The sequence below is a fragment of the Tasmannia lanceolata genome, unplaced genomic scaffold (assembly GCF_043159265.1).
Source record: "Tasmannia lanceolata isolate RefF3 unplaced genomic scaffold, GAP_Taslan_0.1 ptg000015l, whole genome shotgun sequence".
NCBI lineage: Eukaryota > Viridiplantae > Streptophyta > Magnoliopsida > Canellales > Winteraceae > Tasmannia > Tasmannia lanceolata.
This window is the reverse complement of record NW_027518692.1, coordinates 22,232,416-22,244,356: the sequence shown is the minus strand read 5'-3', so window position 1 is coordinate 22,244,356 and position 11,941 is coordinate 22,232,416. Positions and strand designations below refer to the sequence as shown.

The 11,941-nt window shown below is 39.3% G+C and overlaps 2 protein-coding genes across 4 annotated transcripts in view; both read right to left on the bottom strand.

The window, feature by feature from the left end:
* MET18 (ARM repeat superfamily protein) overlaps positions 1–732 on the bottom strand; it is a 59,287-nt gene extending 58,555 nt beyond the window's left edge. For 2 of the 3 annotated variants that reach the window (XM_077354079.1, XM_077354078.1), the window contains exon 1: positions 513–731. In XM_077354079.1, the coding sequence (XP_077210194.1) occupies positions 513–584 (72 nt within the window). In that variant the 5' untranslated portion in view covers positions 585–731. Of the gene's footprint in view, positions 1–512 lie in introns of all 3 variants that reach the window. The other variant, XM_077354080.1, reaches the window with a different exon arrangement.
* Positions 733–2,894: 2,162 nt separating this feature from the next.
* On the bottom strand, positions 2,895–11,030 carry LOC143845771 (uncharacterized). The gene is made up of 4 exons (XM_077354186.1): positions 10,609–11,030; positions 4,485–4,595; positions 3,430–4,402; positions 2,895–3,321 (listed from the first exon to the last, which is right to left on the bottom strand). Exons 1-4 carry the CDS (start codon positions 10,861–10,863, stop codon positions 3,098–3,100), a joined length of 1,563 nt encoding a protein of 520 aa, XP_077210301.1. The 5' UTR covers positions 10,864–11,030; the 3' UTR covers positions 2,895–3,097.
* Between the last annotated feature and the right edge of the window lie 911 nt (positions 11,031–11,941).

Sequence of the window (11,941 nt, the reverse complement as noted above, 5' to 3'; positions counted from 1 at the left end):
CGTGTGCTGCCAATGCAAAAGAGGGGTCACATGTGCCACATGTACAGCCAACCCAAAGAAAGAGGGCCGCACATAAGGGGTGTATTGAATAAATTTACAATCATTTCACACATGTTTTGATAATAAAAAAATGTCTGAAAACATGTGGAAAATTAAGCTCACAATGCACTTTAACGAGTGCCGCAAGCAAAACCCATAAAGGATTAAATAGCATCAACTCTAACAAAGGAAGCTTTTGGAGTAATTGTTTATTTCACAAACAGAAACAAAGAGAATACAATTAAAACCTAATTCCATATTTACAGTAAACTACATAGAAAAATATACTGAAAAGGAGAGTAAGAACAGTCGAATGAAACCTAATTCCAGATTTGATCGAGTAGAAAGAAAGAAAACAGGATCGATTATTCTAGTCTTTTGCAAAATAAGTTCGGCTTGTAACGAGATTTTTTTCTTGGAATAAAGCAAAATTTAGAGATTTGGTAAAGTGGAATTCGATGCAGAGAGTTTACCTGCTGATTCGAAGGGCGAGAAGAATCTACGAAAGATTCAACATGCGGAATCCAAGAGCTAGGGTTCGCCATTTCAGAGTAGGAAAAACTAGGGTTTTTTTGCAAGCGAGGGTTTTGGATTTTCAAGCCAATGTAAAATAAGATACCGCGAAAAAGCGGGTATTTAAAAGAGAGGTTTTATGGAAGGAACAAATTATGGAGGGAGAAAAAAATAAGCGGTGAAGGTTTTCCGTAAGAGGGACGGTTTCAGTCAAAGATAAAATGACGGATATACCCTCTCTTGCTTTATAAACTTTTTAAGAAACAAACCTGACCCGATGAACCCTTTTTTACAACCCTAAACCCACCTGAGTTCCAACCCGATGAACCCATTTTCCCAACCCGAACCAGACCCAATCCGACTTTTTAAGCTTACTTAAATAAAAAATGTCGGGTTTCGCTCGTCTCCAAACCCTCAACCCGAACCTGTCCCGAACTCAACCCGAACTCAACCCAACCTGGCTCGACCTATTTTCGGGTTGAACCTGACCCGAGTTGCACCACTAATTTGTGCTAGAGGGGAGCTGATAAATTAGCCTCAGGCCATTCTCCTATTCGCCCCCCTTTTTTAACTGAGAATAGCTACCTGATAAGTTATCACGTGTGGAACAGCCGGTAACCTTCCAAGGCAAGTAGATCACCGGCTGTTTTTAGGTGCCAAAATCTAAGTAATCCAGTGCATCAATTTGAGAGGGAAATTACTTTTTCAAATCAATAGATATTTAAGAAAATCATAGTAAACATATATGAGTGAAGGAGGATTTCAGATTTTGAGTTATGTTTTTTCTATAAACCCGACCCAACACGAGATGGGGTCATGTTTTTCAACAACTCTACCAAATCTAATTGTAATAGTCCCACATCGGAAGCGGAGAGCGAAAGTTCTTTGGGAAAAACAAAACCGGGGAGGGTTGCGGCCTAGAACCGGACAATATCTACATGGTCACGTCGGGGCGTTACAAATATGGTATTAGAGCCGTACCTTCTCTAGTACGATGTGTCAACGAGGATGTTGGACCCTTTAAGGGGGGTGGATTGTAATAGTCCCACATCGAAAGCGGAGAGCGAAAGTTCCTGGGCTATAAGTTGTAGACCCCCATTCCCTGTGTAGACACGTTTTCTTCGGGAAAAACAAAACCGGGGATGGCTGTGGCTTAGAACCAGACAATATCTACACGGTTGCGTCGGGGCGTTACAAATATAGTATCAGAGCCGTACCTCCTCTACTACGATGTGCCAACGAGGATGTTGGGCCCTTTAAGGGGGTGGATTGTAATAGTAACCTGACCAGGTTATTTATGGAACGGGCAGAATCGAGTTGAGTAAAACTCAACCCAAGTTGCAATCTTAACAAAAATACTTGTATTTCAAAGTCAATTTTCAAAACAAAATTTTATCTACTCCATAAACAACTCTAGCTCTTGGGTGAGACCAATGCTTTAATTTAACTAGCAAAAGACAGGTGATTATGCAAGATAGAGAGAGAGAGAGAGAGAGAGAGAGAGAGAGAGAGAGAGAGAGAGAGAGAGAGAGAGAGATTTTAGGATTTAATTAGGGAGTTAATTGTTCAATTTTCATTAGAACCCCCCCCCCCCCCCCCCCCCCTAATTAGCATTTTTGTATTATAGTTGTAAGGACATACACCATTCTCTAATATAAGAAGCACATGAGGAAGAGGAACAAACAAAGGCCCACCCAAATTATGTGCGAATGATCCCAGTGCAAGAATTGTAGATGACAGACCAAAAATCATTCTGTTTGAGCTTTCCTAACCATTAAATCATATAATTCTAATATAAATCACTCCGCATTTTTTCCTTAATTGTCATGATAAGCGATCGACCCCAACTAGTTTGGGATAAAGGCTTAGTTGAGTTGAGTTGCCATGATAAGTGATCCAAGCAACAACATTTACATGGAAGACTCAAGGCCTGTTTGGCAACCATTAAAAAAGATTCCATGGAACATTAGTGGGGCCAGTCGTTAGAGATGGGTGGAGAGGGAGAGACTTGAGGGGTGGGAGTGGGGAGAATGAGATGTCCCTAAAAAAACTAAAATTGAAGTACTGTTTTCAAGGATTACTCATGCCCTCTAAGCATGAAATGTCCCTGAATAAAAAACAGGGGAAAAAAAACTCAATTTGAAGTGCTGTTTTTAAGGATTTCTCATGCTCTCCATGCTGTCTCCACCCCCTGCTCTCTCAAGTCTATCCCCTCCCTCCTTTTTAGCTCCTCTCTTATAATTGGACCCACGAATATTCCATGAAATAAATTTTCACGGTCGCCAAACATGTCCTCAGTGTATAATTAAGTCACACTCAATTCATGCACAAATAGTGTCTAATAGCGTAAACATTCTTTCATAATAATATGCAAAAATGCATGTTTTGTGAGCTACAACTCAACTCAACTAAGCCATTGAGCTTAACAACATTGCAGAAACTGGTAAAAACACTCTGTGAATTTCTACTGTGAACCATCATTTACAGATATAGAAACTCCACATCATGTTACAAAGCTTATTTTGTGCCCCAAACATGTCTCTTCTCAGGAAGCCTCTTCTTCTAGTCTGTCAAGAAATCCTCTTCCTTTTACATCATTGAATACAGAAACATCAAAATGTAATGAATCTTTAGATACTGCTTCAAATTTAGTCCACAATTCCCGCTTAAGAGTGTTTTCGCCAGGCCTCTTACCTGTTCGGAGTGTGCTCTCGGAGCCCTTCCACATCGGAGTGGTTTCAGGAGCTGCTAAGCTTGCACTGAGAAGTTCTGGGAAGAAGGAAAACAGGACAGAAAATAAATCCAAGCTGTTGATGGCAGATATTGGTAGCAAAAAAGAAATCCAGTAAAGATAAACTGACAAATACAAAAGAATACCGCAATTAAAAGTGTTTTTGATAGATTGGCATCGGTCCCAAACTTCCTTTTCTAGTGCAGAAACCTGATCTATTGATTGCTTGCTGAGCACACATTCAGAGCTCGGAAACTCACTAATTGCTGTGTTGATAGGTAACTTGTCATTGGGGGGCTCCATCAAAACACAAGTTTTTGGGGGTGACAAGAACCAATCAGGAGAAGCTTCAAAATTTTCCCTTCTGATTGCTGATTTATGAGTCAGTGGTAAAAACCCAAAAAGATTTAGATCCTTTGAAGTCAAAACATCCGAAACTTGGTCATTACGGTTTTCGGGAGTCGGGGTCTGATCACAATTTTGAATTCTAACAGCCAATGGGCTCGACTTAGAGATGTTACAGTTGCTCTTCTGAATGGATTCTGAAATTGGTTCAAGCAGAGCACATGTCTTTGGCGGTGACATTTTTGAGAGTGGAGTCATAAGATACATTGAGTGATCTCTGTTCTTATGATTTGAAAACTGTGGATGAGAAACTAACCCAAATTCCAATGTACTTTGGGCTTCAGTAACATTAAACTTAGAAAAAAAATTGGGTGATTTCACCTCCACTCTTTCCAACAGAGTGTCATGAGAATTTCCAGGAACAGTCAAGAATGGAGGCAATGAAAAAGTATGGGAAGGGGCATCCATGTTGGGGATTTTTTCAAATACTGACCTAGATGAGCCTCGACACTTGGATGAGAATACTTTTGACTTTGGCAATGGTGTGAGTAAAAACAGTTGTCTTCCACTCTCAATCCTACAACCAGCACGCCAGGACACCAGGGGGGAAGGAGAGATTAGTGACGCCAATTCAAGTTCTTCTGAAGTGTTGGTAATATTTTTACTTTCATCGTTTCCAGTAGAAACAGTATTGGTTGGTAAAGGCGATGCCAAGTGACTTTCTGACTCTGTCAATGGACTAGAGAATGCTTGTTGGAATCTCGGAACCCACAACTACATTTAAAAGAGCAGAGATGCCATAAGTACGATACAATAATACTCATCAAACATAATAACAACAAAAGCTAGTGTGTACCTTTAAAGATGAATGCATATCAGATAAAACATGCGTGAAGGATTCTATTTCATGGCTCCTCATTTTGCACGTCAGCTTAAGTTTGAAGGCTTGAGAAACCAGTTCATCAATCTGCAAAGAGCCAATGATGTAAAACAATCTGATAGTAATTGATGTTGAACAATTGGTCAAAACCATCAAAATCGAGGACCAATAACAACACTAATTTTTTTATAATCAGAACTGAATTACTATTGCAATTTTTTTGTGATTTCAATACTGGTTTGTATTCCTAAAAGCCCAAATAAAATAACCAGAGCCCTAAAAATCTGAAGGTATCGTTTGTCCAATAATTTCCATAAGCAACTAAGCAACTAACTCTACTTCTTGAACAAAACCAAGATAATAATAAATCTACACGCGGAAATTGATAAATGGAGACCCGTCTAAGGTTAATTACAACAGTAGGTTAGTTCTCCAAAGCTGTGTAGAGATCAAGTAACAAGAATCTTCAACGGACGCTTTGACTTAAAAGAAAATAAAAAGACATTAACCCTATCACTTACGTGAACTAAATGATATGAATGAAAGTGCATCCTATCACTTGACAACTTAAAATAAAATTCTCAGGGAAATAAAGGGTGGGCAATTTTGAGAGGCTCAAACTAATCCCACTCTTTCCCTTGTGTTGATAACTCTAGCCCTTTGCCCCTTTGGTTGCATGCACGAGCTCCATCCTTGAAACTTCATTTCCTTCAAAAGTCTGGATTGGATGAACTACATGGCACCTCCACTTGAAAAGAACTTGCCCTCAATCTCTCGCTTGCAAACGTCCTGTATTGAGGAGTTAGATGCTTAATGTTGGAGATGTCATTGACACCCCATCTGGTGGCTTCTTCCTCTCCATTATGCTCGAACGTATACCTAAAACAAGAACACGATGTTCTTCCTCTTGTCGGAACTTGAATCTCCTTTAGCCTTTAGGTGGATTTAATGCATACTTCTCATTGTCTACATGAAATGTGTCGATATTCACCCCACCATCATGCATAGCACCCCTATCAAACTACCAGCGTCTGAAAAGTAATCTACGACAAGAATCCATTGGTACCAAATTACACCACATGCCGTCCTTATACATATTTTTGACGGAGAATGATACCAAACATCATTAAGAAAATGTTACCTTGTCAGAATTATTTAACAATGCTAATTTGTGTGATTGAGTGTGTGCTTTCCATGGTTTTAAATTTCGGTTTCGGCATAAATTTCGGTCCTCGCCGAAACCGAAAATTTGGCTGAAATCCCGAAATTCGGTAGCAACTCCCAAAATGTCAGATTTTTGGGCCGAAATTTTGTAAAAAATTAAAAGTTAGTATTTTAAAGAAATTTCAACTGAAATTGCCAAAATTTGGTACATTTCGCCAATTTCGGTTTCGGTCTTCACCGAAATCCGAAATTCGGCCGAAATTTAAAACCATGGTGCTTCCATCTTCAAGTTGAGTTTCTTTACAGCCTCTTGAGAGATCAAGTTTTCACAACTCCCCTGGTCAATGATAAACTCAGCCCTATGACCTGGTACAGGTTTTAGAGAATATGTCAAGTACCAATCAAGGTTCTTCCTTAAGCGTACATAAAACAAGGACCATGAGTATCCTAACAATAAATATTAACCTCTTCCTTATGTGTTATCCCCATTCCTTGATCAAATTCTTCCTCATATCCTTGCTTCTTTACGCTTGTATCTATGTCTTCATGCACTAGAAGCTGATGTCGAACCTTAGGACACCCCAATGAACAATGCCCCATCTTTCTACACTGAAAACATTTAATGTTGGCACGATTAGGGACTGATTTGGGTTGATCCATTTGTGGTACATGGATAGTTGTAGATTATCTTGTTTATTACTTTGTGTGTCTCTGAAGTCATCAAAAGGGTTGGTCTAGTGCTGCCCACCAATGGAAACGATCAAACTGGCACTCGCCTATTGATCTCTTCAACAACTTGTGACTTAACATTTGCCTCAGACATTGTTCCAAAGGTGTGTGTGTGATGCATTGTGAATAGATGGTTTTTTTTTTTTATGACATAGGGTATCCCCACCCCATTTTAAGGCAGGACTAGTCCCTATGGATGCATGCAATCACCCGTAAACCATGCACATCAGGTTTACTACAGGGGGATTCAAACTCTCATCACTGGGGAGCATACCCATGACTTTAAGCCAAAGAGCCACACCCGTCCGGGTTATAAAGGTCTCAACCCGCTAAAGTACCTCGCAATGTGCTACTATGGAGCTAATATGGAAACAATCAAACTGGCACTCTCCTATTGATCTCTTCAACAATTTGTGACTTAACCTGTGCCACAGATATTGTTCCAAAGGTGTGAATTTGTGATTCATTGTGAATAGAGATGGTCTCAACCAGCTAAAGTACCTCGCAAATTGCTACTATGGAGTGTCTCCCAACCAATTTCTCACTAATAGCTTACAAATTCTTTCATGTATTGGCGCACTGTCTTCGATCCATGGGTGAGCTTATGGAACCGCTCATACAATGTTTTTTTGTAGTAAAATGGCAAGAACTTATCTTCCATCGACATTTTCATTGCCTCCTCGGTGGTAATTGCTAGTTGGGACAGTTGTGCTCTCTTTGCATTAAGGTTTTAAATTTCGGTTATAAGTAGGTTCATGAAAATTATTGGACGAACAGTATTTTCTGAGTTTTAGGACTCTTGGTATTGTAACTGTTTTTGGAAATACAAGCTTAGCATGGAGTGAATCCAACTCTAATGTCATAGAGATGAGAGAATTTGTAGCTGCAGTGTAGGCTAATGGGAGTGAAGATGCAGAGGAGCGAGCCGAAGGACGTTCAGGTGTATCCTAAGTATAGCCATGAAGCTTGTAACAGTCTTCATGGTCATCGGCTAGCCTGCCACAGTATGTGCAATGCAATGAGGGTCGGCCTCGACCACGACCAAACGGCCATCACAAGGGCATCTATCTACCCAAGATTTTAAGTTTCGATTTCGGTGTCGGTTTCGGCCACCACCGACATCGAAATATTTCGCCAAAATCATGTAAAAATTATGATAATGATTAAGTTTTTTCTTTTTTTTATTTTGACCAAAATGTCTACAATTTTGGTGTGAATTTCGGCTATTTCGATGGAGATTTCATAAATTTCCGTGGAAATTTTGTCAAAATTTCAGAACTTCGTTGAAATTTTGCCGAAATCTTGTAAAGAAACAGCTTCATGTAAATTTCGTTTCAGCCGTTGCCGAAAATGAAATATTTCGGTCATTTCGTTTCATTTCGGCCGAAATTTAAAACCATGGATCTACCATCATCGCGAGTGTCGTCATGGCCACAAGTATCTCGATGACGGCCACTACAGTAGGAAGGCAAGAACCAGGGACAAAGGCAGCACGCTCTGGAGGGGTCTGAGGAATCATGGAAGGGACAACAACACTAGAGTTACATTCTCAACAACTCAACAAAGCCTTTGTCCCAAACTAGTTGGGGTCGGCATACACTGAGGTAAGGTAAAGAAGAGGCCGAGTAGATAAAATAAGGTTCGTCTCTGCTTGAACTCAGGACGTAGTCCAATAAGTTTGAATACGATGACACTCCTCATGCTTGACTAACTTAGCCGCAACATCTGCTGAAAAATTTAAGGGGCACATAGTGACTCGGCTCCTCCTATACGCTCTCTAGTGCACTGTGCGCCACAGTATTTTCCCATAGTACGATCAATATTTTTGTACACTAACCATATCATCACCGGCCCCATTAGACATGGTGCTCAATTAGTTACTCTCATGCCCCATATGAGTATAGTTTTTCGAAACAGACATCAGAGTGAAGCATGAAAATGATGTGTTCTCAATATGCCCAGCCTTAAAACCAAAGTGATAAAGAATGGCATGCATCTGGCATGACTAGAGTTGCCTACACATATGTCCATCCCACCTGGTACAAAGCTATCATCAGACTTCAAACATGACCTTAAACCAGTGTTTAAAAATGTGGATGCGGGTCAAAATGCGGCCACGAAAAATCATTATTGACTCGGCACGGACGCGGCCAAGAACGCAGTTGATGCGGCTGTGTACTCGTTTGACACGGTCATAACTCGGGAGAGTCAAAGGAGTTTTTATTGACTCTGTAGGGCAAAACGTAGAACACGACCAAGAGAAAAAGGGAGTCGACTCGAGGGAGTCCACAAGGACGCGGGGGAATTTTAAAACTATGCCTTTAACAATAACAACTTATTTCTAAGACAAGTAATTCAGGCTGTCAATGCCAACAGAATAAAAAAAATAGTAAGGAACTGCTCCCACATGGCTGGGCACCCCCATGTGGAAATGGTTTGCAGTTTCAACTCTCAATATCTATAGAACTTCACCAGTGCAATGATATAAAGGACCAAAAAAAATAACCACATGATACAAAGCCTGAGTTACCTTGGAAATGCCATATCGATAACTCGCTCAAATCCATCAAAAATTCCTTTAGGGCCCATTTGGATACCCCTTGGATTTGGATTTGGAGGTGAATTTAGATTTCCAAATCCAAATCTGGCGTTTGGCAACCACTTATGACTTATGGAATTGGATTTTAGGAAATTCCAGAGAATTCCAAATTCCTTGGCTTAGTGTAATATTTTAGATTTATAAATTCCTTTGAAAAGTGGTTATTTATAAATCTAATGTGAGCTAATAGACATTGGGACGACTCGATCTCTTGCTCTCTCGTCTTCCTCCTCACCAGACAAAACCCTAGCTCACTCCCTCTTCCCCACCGGAAAAACCCTATATCCCTCCCTCAGATCTGCAACCTCTCTTCATCTTCGTCGCATTTCTAAGGTTTTCTCTTCGAATCACAAAACCCTAGCTCGCTCCCTCTTTCCCACCTAAAAAACCCTAGATACCTCTCTCAGATCTGCAACCTCTCTTCATCTTCGTCGCATTTCTAAGGTTTTCTCTTCGAATCACAAAACCCTAGCTCGCTCCCTCTTTCCCACCGAAAAAACCCTAGATACCTCTCTCAGATCTACAACCTCTCTTCATCTTCCTCTCATTTCTAGGGTCAACGTCTCTCTAGAGCTTTCTCTTACAAGATTAGGGTTTTGCCCAATTAAAAAATACCTTTCCCAGTCAGCTATTTCTTTTATCCAGTTCTTTGTTACAGCAATAATCTGATTGAGGCACAAAACTCTCTGTTCTATTCTTTTTGTTCTTTATTATATGCCTTGTGGTTTATCTTCTTCTTGAAACCCTAAAAAAATGAATAAACTAGGTTTTGGTTTTGATCTGGATGTGTTGGTTGTTTTCTTTGATTTTATGTTGGGATCTAAATTCATATACTCACAAGATCATCCAAACAGAAAATTCACAAATTTGTTAATTTATAAATTTTGGATTTCAAATTCAAAGCTTTTTAAATCTGCAATGCAAATCCAAATCCAAAAATGAGGGGTATCCAAACAGGCCCTTAATAGTATTAATTCCTAATACTTCTGTCTGCTGAACTAGGGTTGTTTTTCTGCTATTTTAATCAAGTGATACAGAACGATTCACCCAAATCCTTAAGATACAAATCTGACTCAAATGTCGCACTTTATATAAGAGAATCATCAAATCAATACATTGAATACTAAATAAATATCACTGACAATCTTCCACCAAGTCATGGAATTTCAGTTTAAGAAAACCCTAAAATTAACACCAAGTTCTAGAATCAAACCTACAAAAAAAGTTCTAGAATCAAAGCAAAGAGCAACATCAGATCCAAAAGAATATCACCTTCCACCACTAAAATTTCAATTTGATGAATTGAAGTAGACCAAAACGCACAATTGAATGCTACTCAGCATTTTTCGAAGGAAGATGGAATCTTCAATAAATTTCACATAAAAAATAAAAATAAAACCCCCATTCTAAAACAAAGAATTTCCCATAACCTCCATCAAAATACTACCGGACTTATGATATTTCAAACAACAAAAGATCGAAAAAAAAAACCTTCAAAATGCATTGAGATATGATCAGATTAAAAAAAAAAAAAAAAACATGAAGAATAGAATCAAAGACCTACTTATTTTTCAGATGAATGTATGGATTTTCTTTTCTTTCGCATACCTGGTGGATTAGATTCGAGAGATCTGAATGAGCGAGGAGAAGGCGATCGAGATCGCCATTTTCGTTTTCTAGGGTTTTATTTTTTTGAACTAAATCTCCATTTTGGTCTTCTAGGGTTTTATTTTTTTGAACTAGATCGCCATTTTCTATTTCTTCGTCTTCTAGGTTTTTCTTGCATGGTCTCGAAAGGTTTCTGCTGTTTGATATGTCTTTCAACGCCTTCCGGGCTGATATTCCTTTGCCGTTCTTCGCCATTTTTCTTTCTTTTTTTCCTTCCTTTGTTTGGAGCAGGAGAGATGAAAATGGAAGAGGAAAGAAATATAGGAGGGAGAATATTTATCTCGGTATTTGAATTTCAGGAAGACGAGTGATAAATTCGCACCCCTTCGAAGATAATTACCACCACTGGAGTGTTAAAAAGCGTGCCACATACCCTACTTTACAGGGGTGCGAATTATTTCAACAGTGGGTACGAATTATTTCATAAATGAAGGGGTGTTTGCAAAAGAAATCCTCTACTCTGCTTTATTTACAAAAGCTGTCGTGTAGGATGATCCTATTGATATGAAATGATCCTAACCCTCTATAGAACGGACGCTTAGGATCAACCTATGGAAATAAACTTTGGGGCATAACATATTTAGGGTGTGGCCCATCTAATGGACGGTTTGGATCATCCTATGGCGTGGGCCATACCGTACTTTTAATATAGTGAGGAGTGCCATCATCAAAAAATACAGTAGTGCTGATAACATTTCCCCTTTTTTTAATCCTAATCACTTAATTATGCTGAGTCATGCTAAATAACCTAATTGATTTCCTAATTATGCTTAATTTAGTGGGGGAAATCCTTGGGATTTTGCGTTAGATTAACCCTAATCCCCGTGACTTCCCCCTAATTAGGTCTTATTAGTTAATTACCTCATTATAGATAATTCAAATTTTACCTCAAAGAGAATTTTTCCGTGTTTGACGGGATTTTCCGTGCTTTTTCAAGGGGGGTCTTCTAGGCTTCTCAGGGCTCCGTCTCATAGGGTCTAACCTTAAGGCCTCTTATAAGGGGCTTATGAGCTTCAAATGGGTCTAGCCCTCTTGGAAGCCAACGGCTAGAAGTCTAGAACCTTAGAAGAGGTTTTGGGCCTTTTTCCAAGTATTTTCCAAGAAAATTTATTACTTTTTGCCAAAATAGGAAATTTTTTGGGTTGACTGGTCTTGTAATTTTGGGATTGGTCTGAGGATTTCTGAGATTGGTATAAGGCTTTCTGAGATTGATTAGTAGTCCAAATAATATTTGATTTTTCTCGTTCTCGTGGCTACAAAGAGAGTCTCAGCC

Excerpts from the sequence above, each read along its gene's own strand:
- LOC143845771 (XM_077354186.1), bottom strand. The coding sequence starts at position 10,863 with ATGGCGAAGAACGGCAAAGGAATATCAGCCCGGAAGGCGTTGAAAGAC. Across the intron at positions 4,403-4,484 it reads ATATGCATTCATCTTTAAAG|TTGTGGGTTCCGAGATTCCA; the intron begins GTACACACTAGC and ends TTTTAAATGTAG. Across the intron at positions 3,322-3,429 it reads CAAAAACACTTTTAATTGCG|AACTTCTCAGTGCAAGCTTA; the intron begins GTATTCTTTTGT and ends CCTTCTTCCCAG.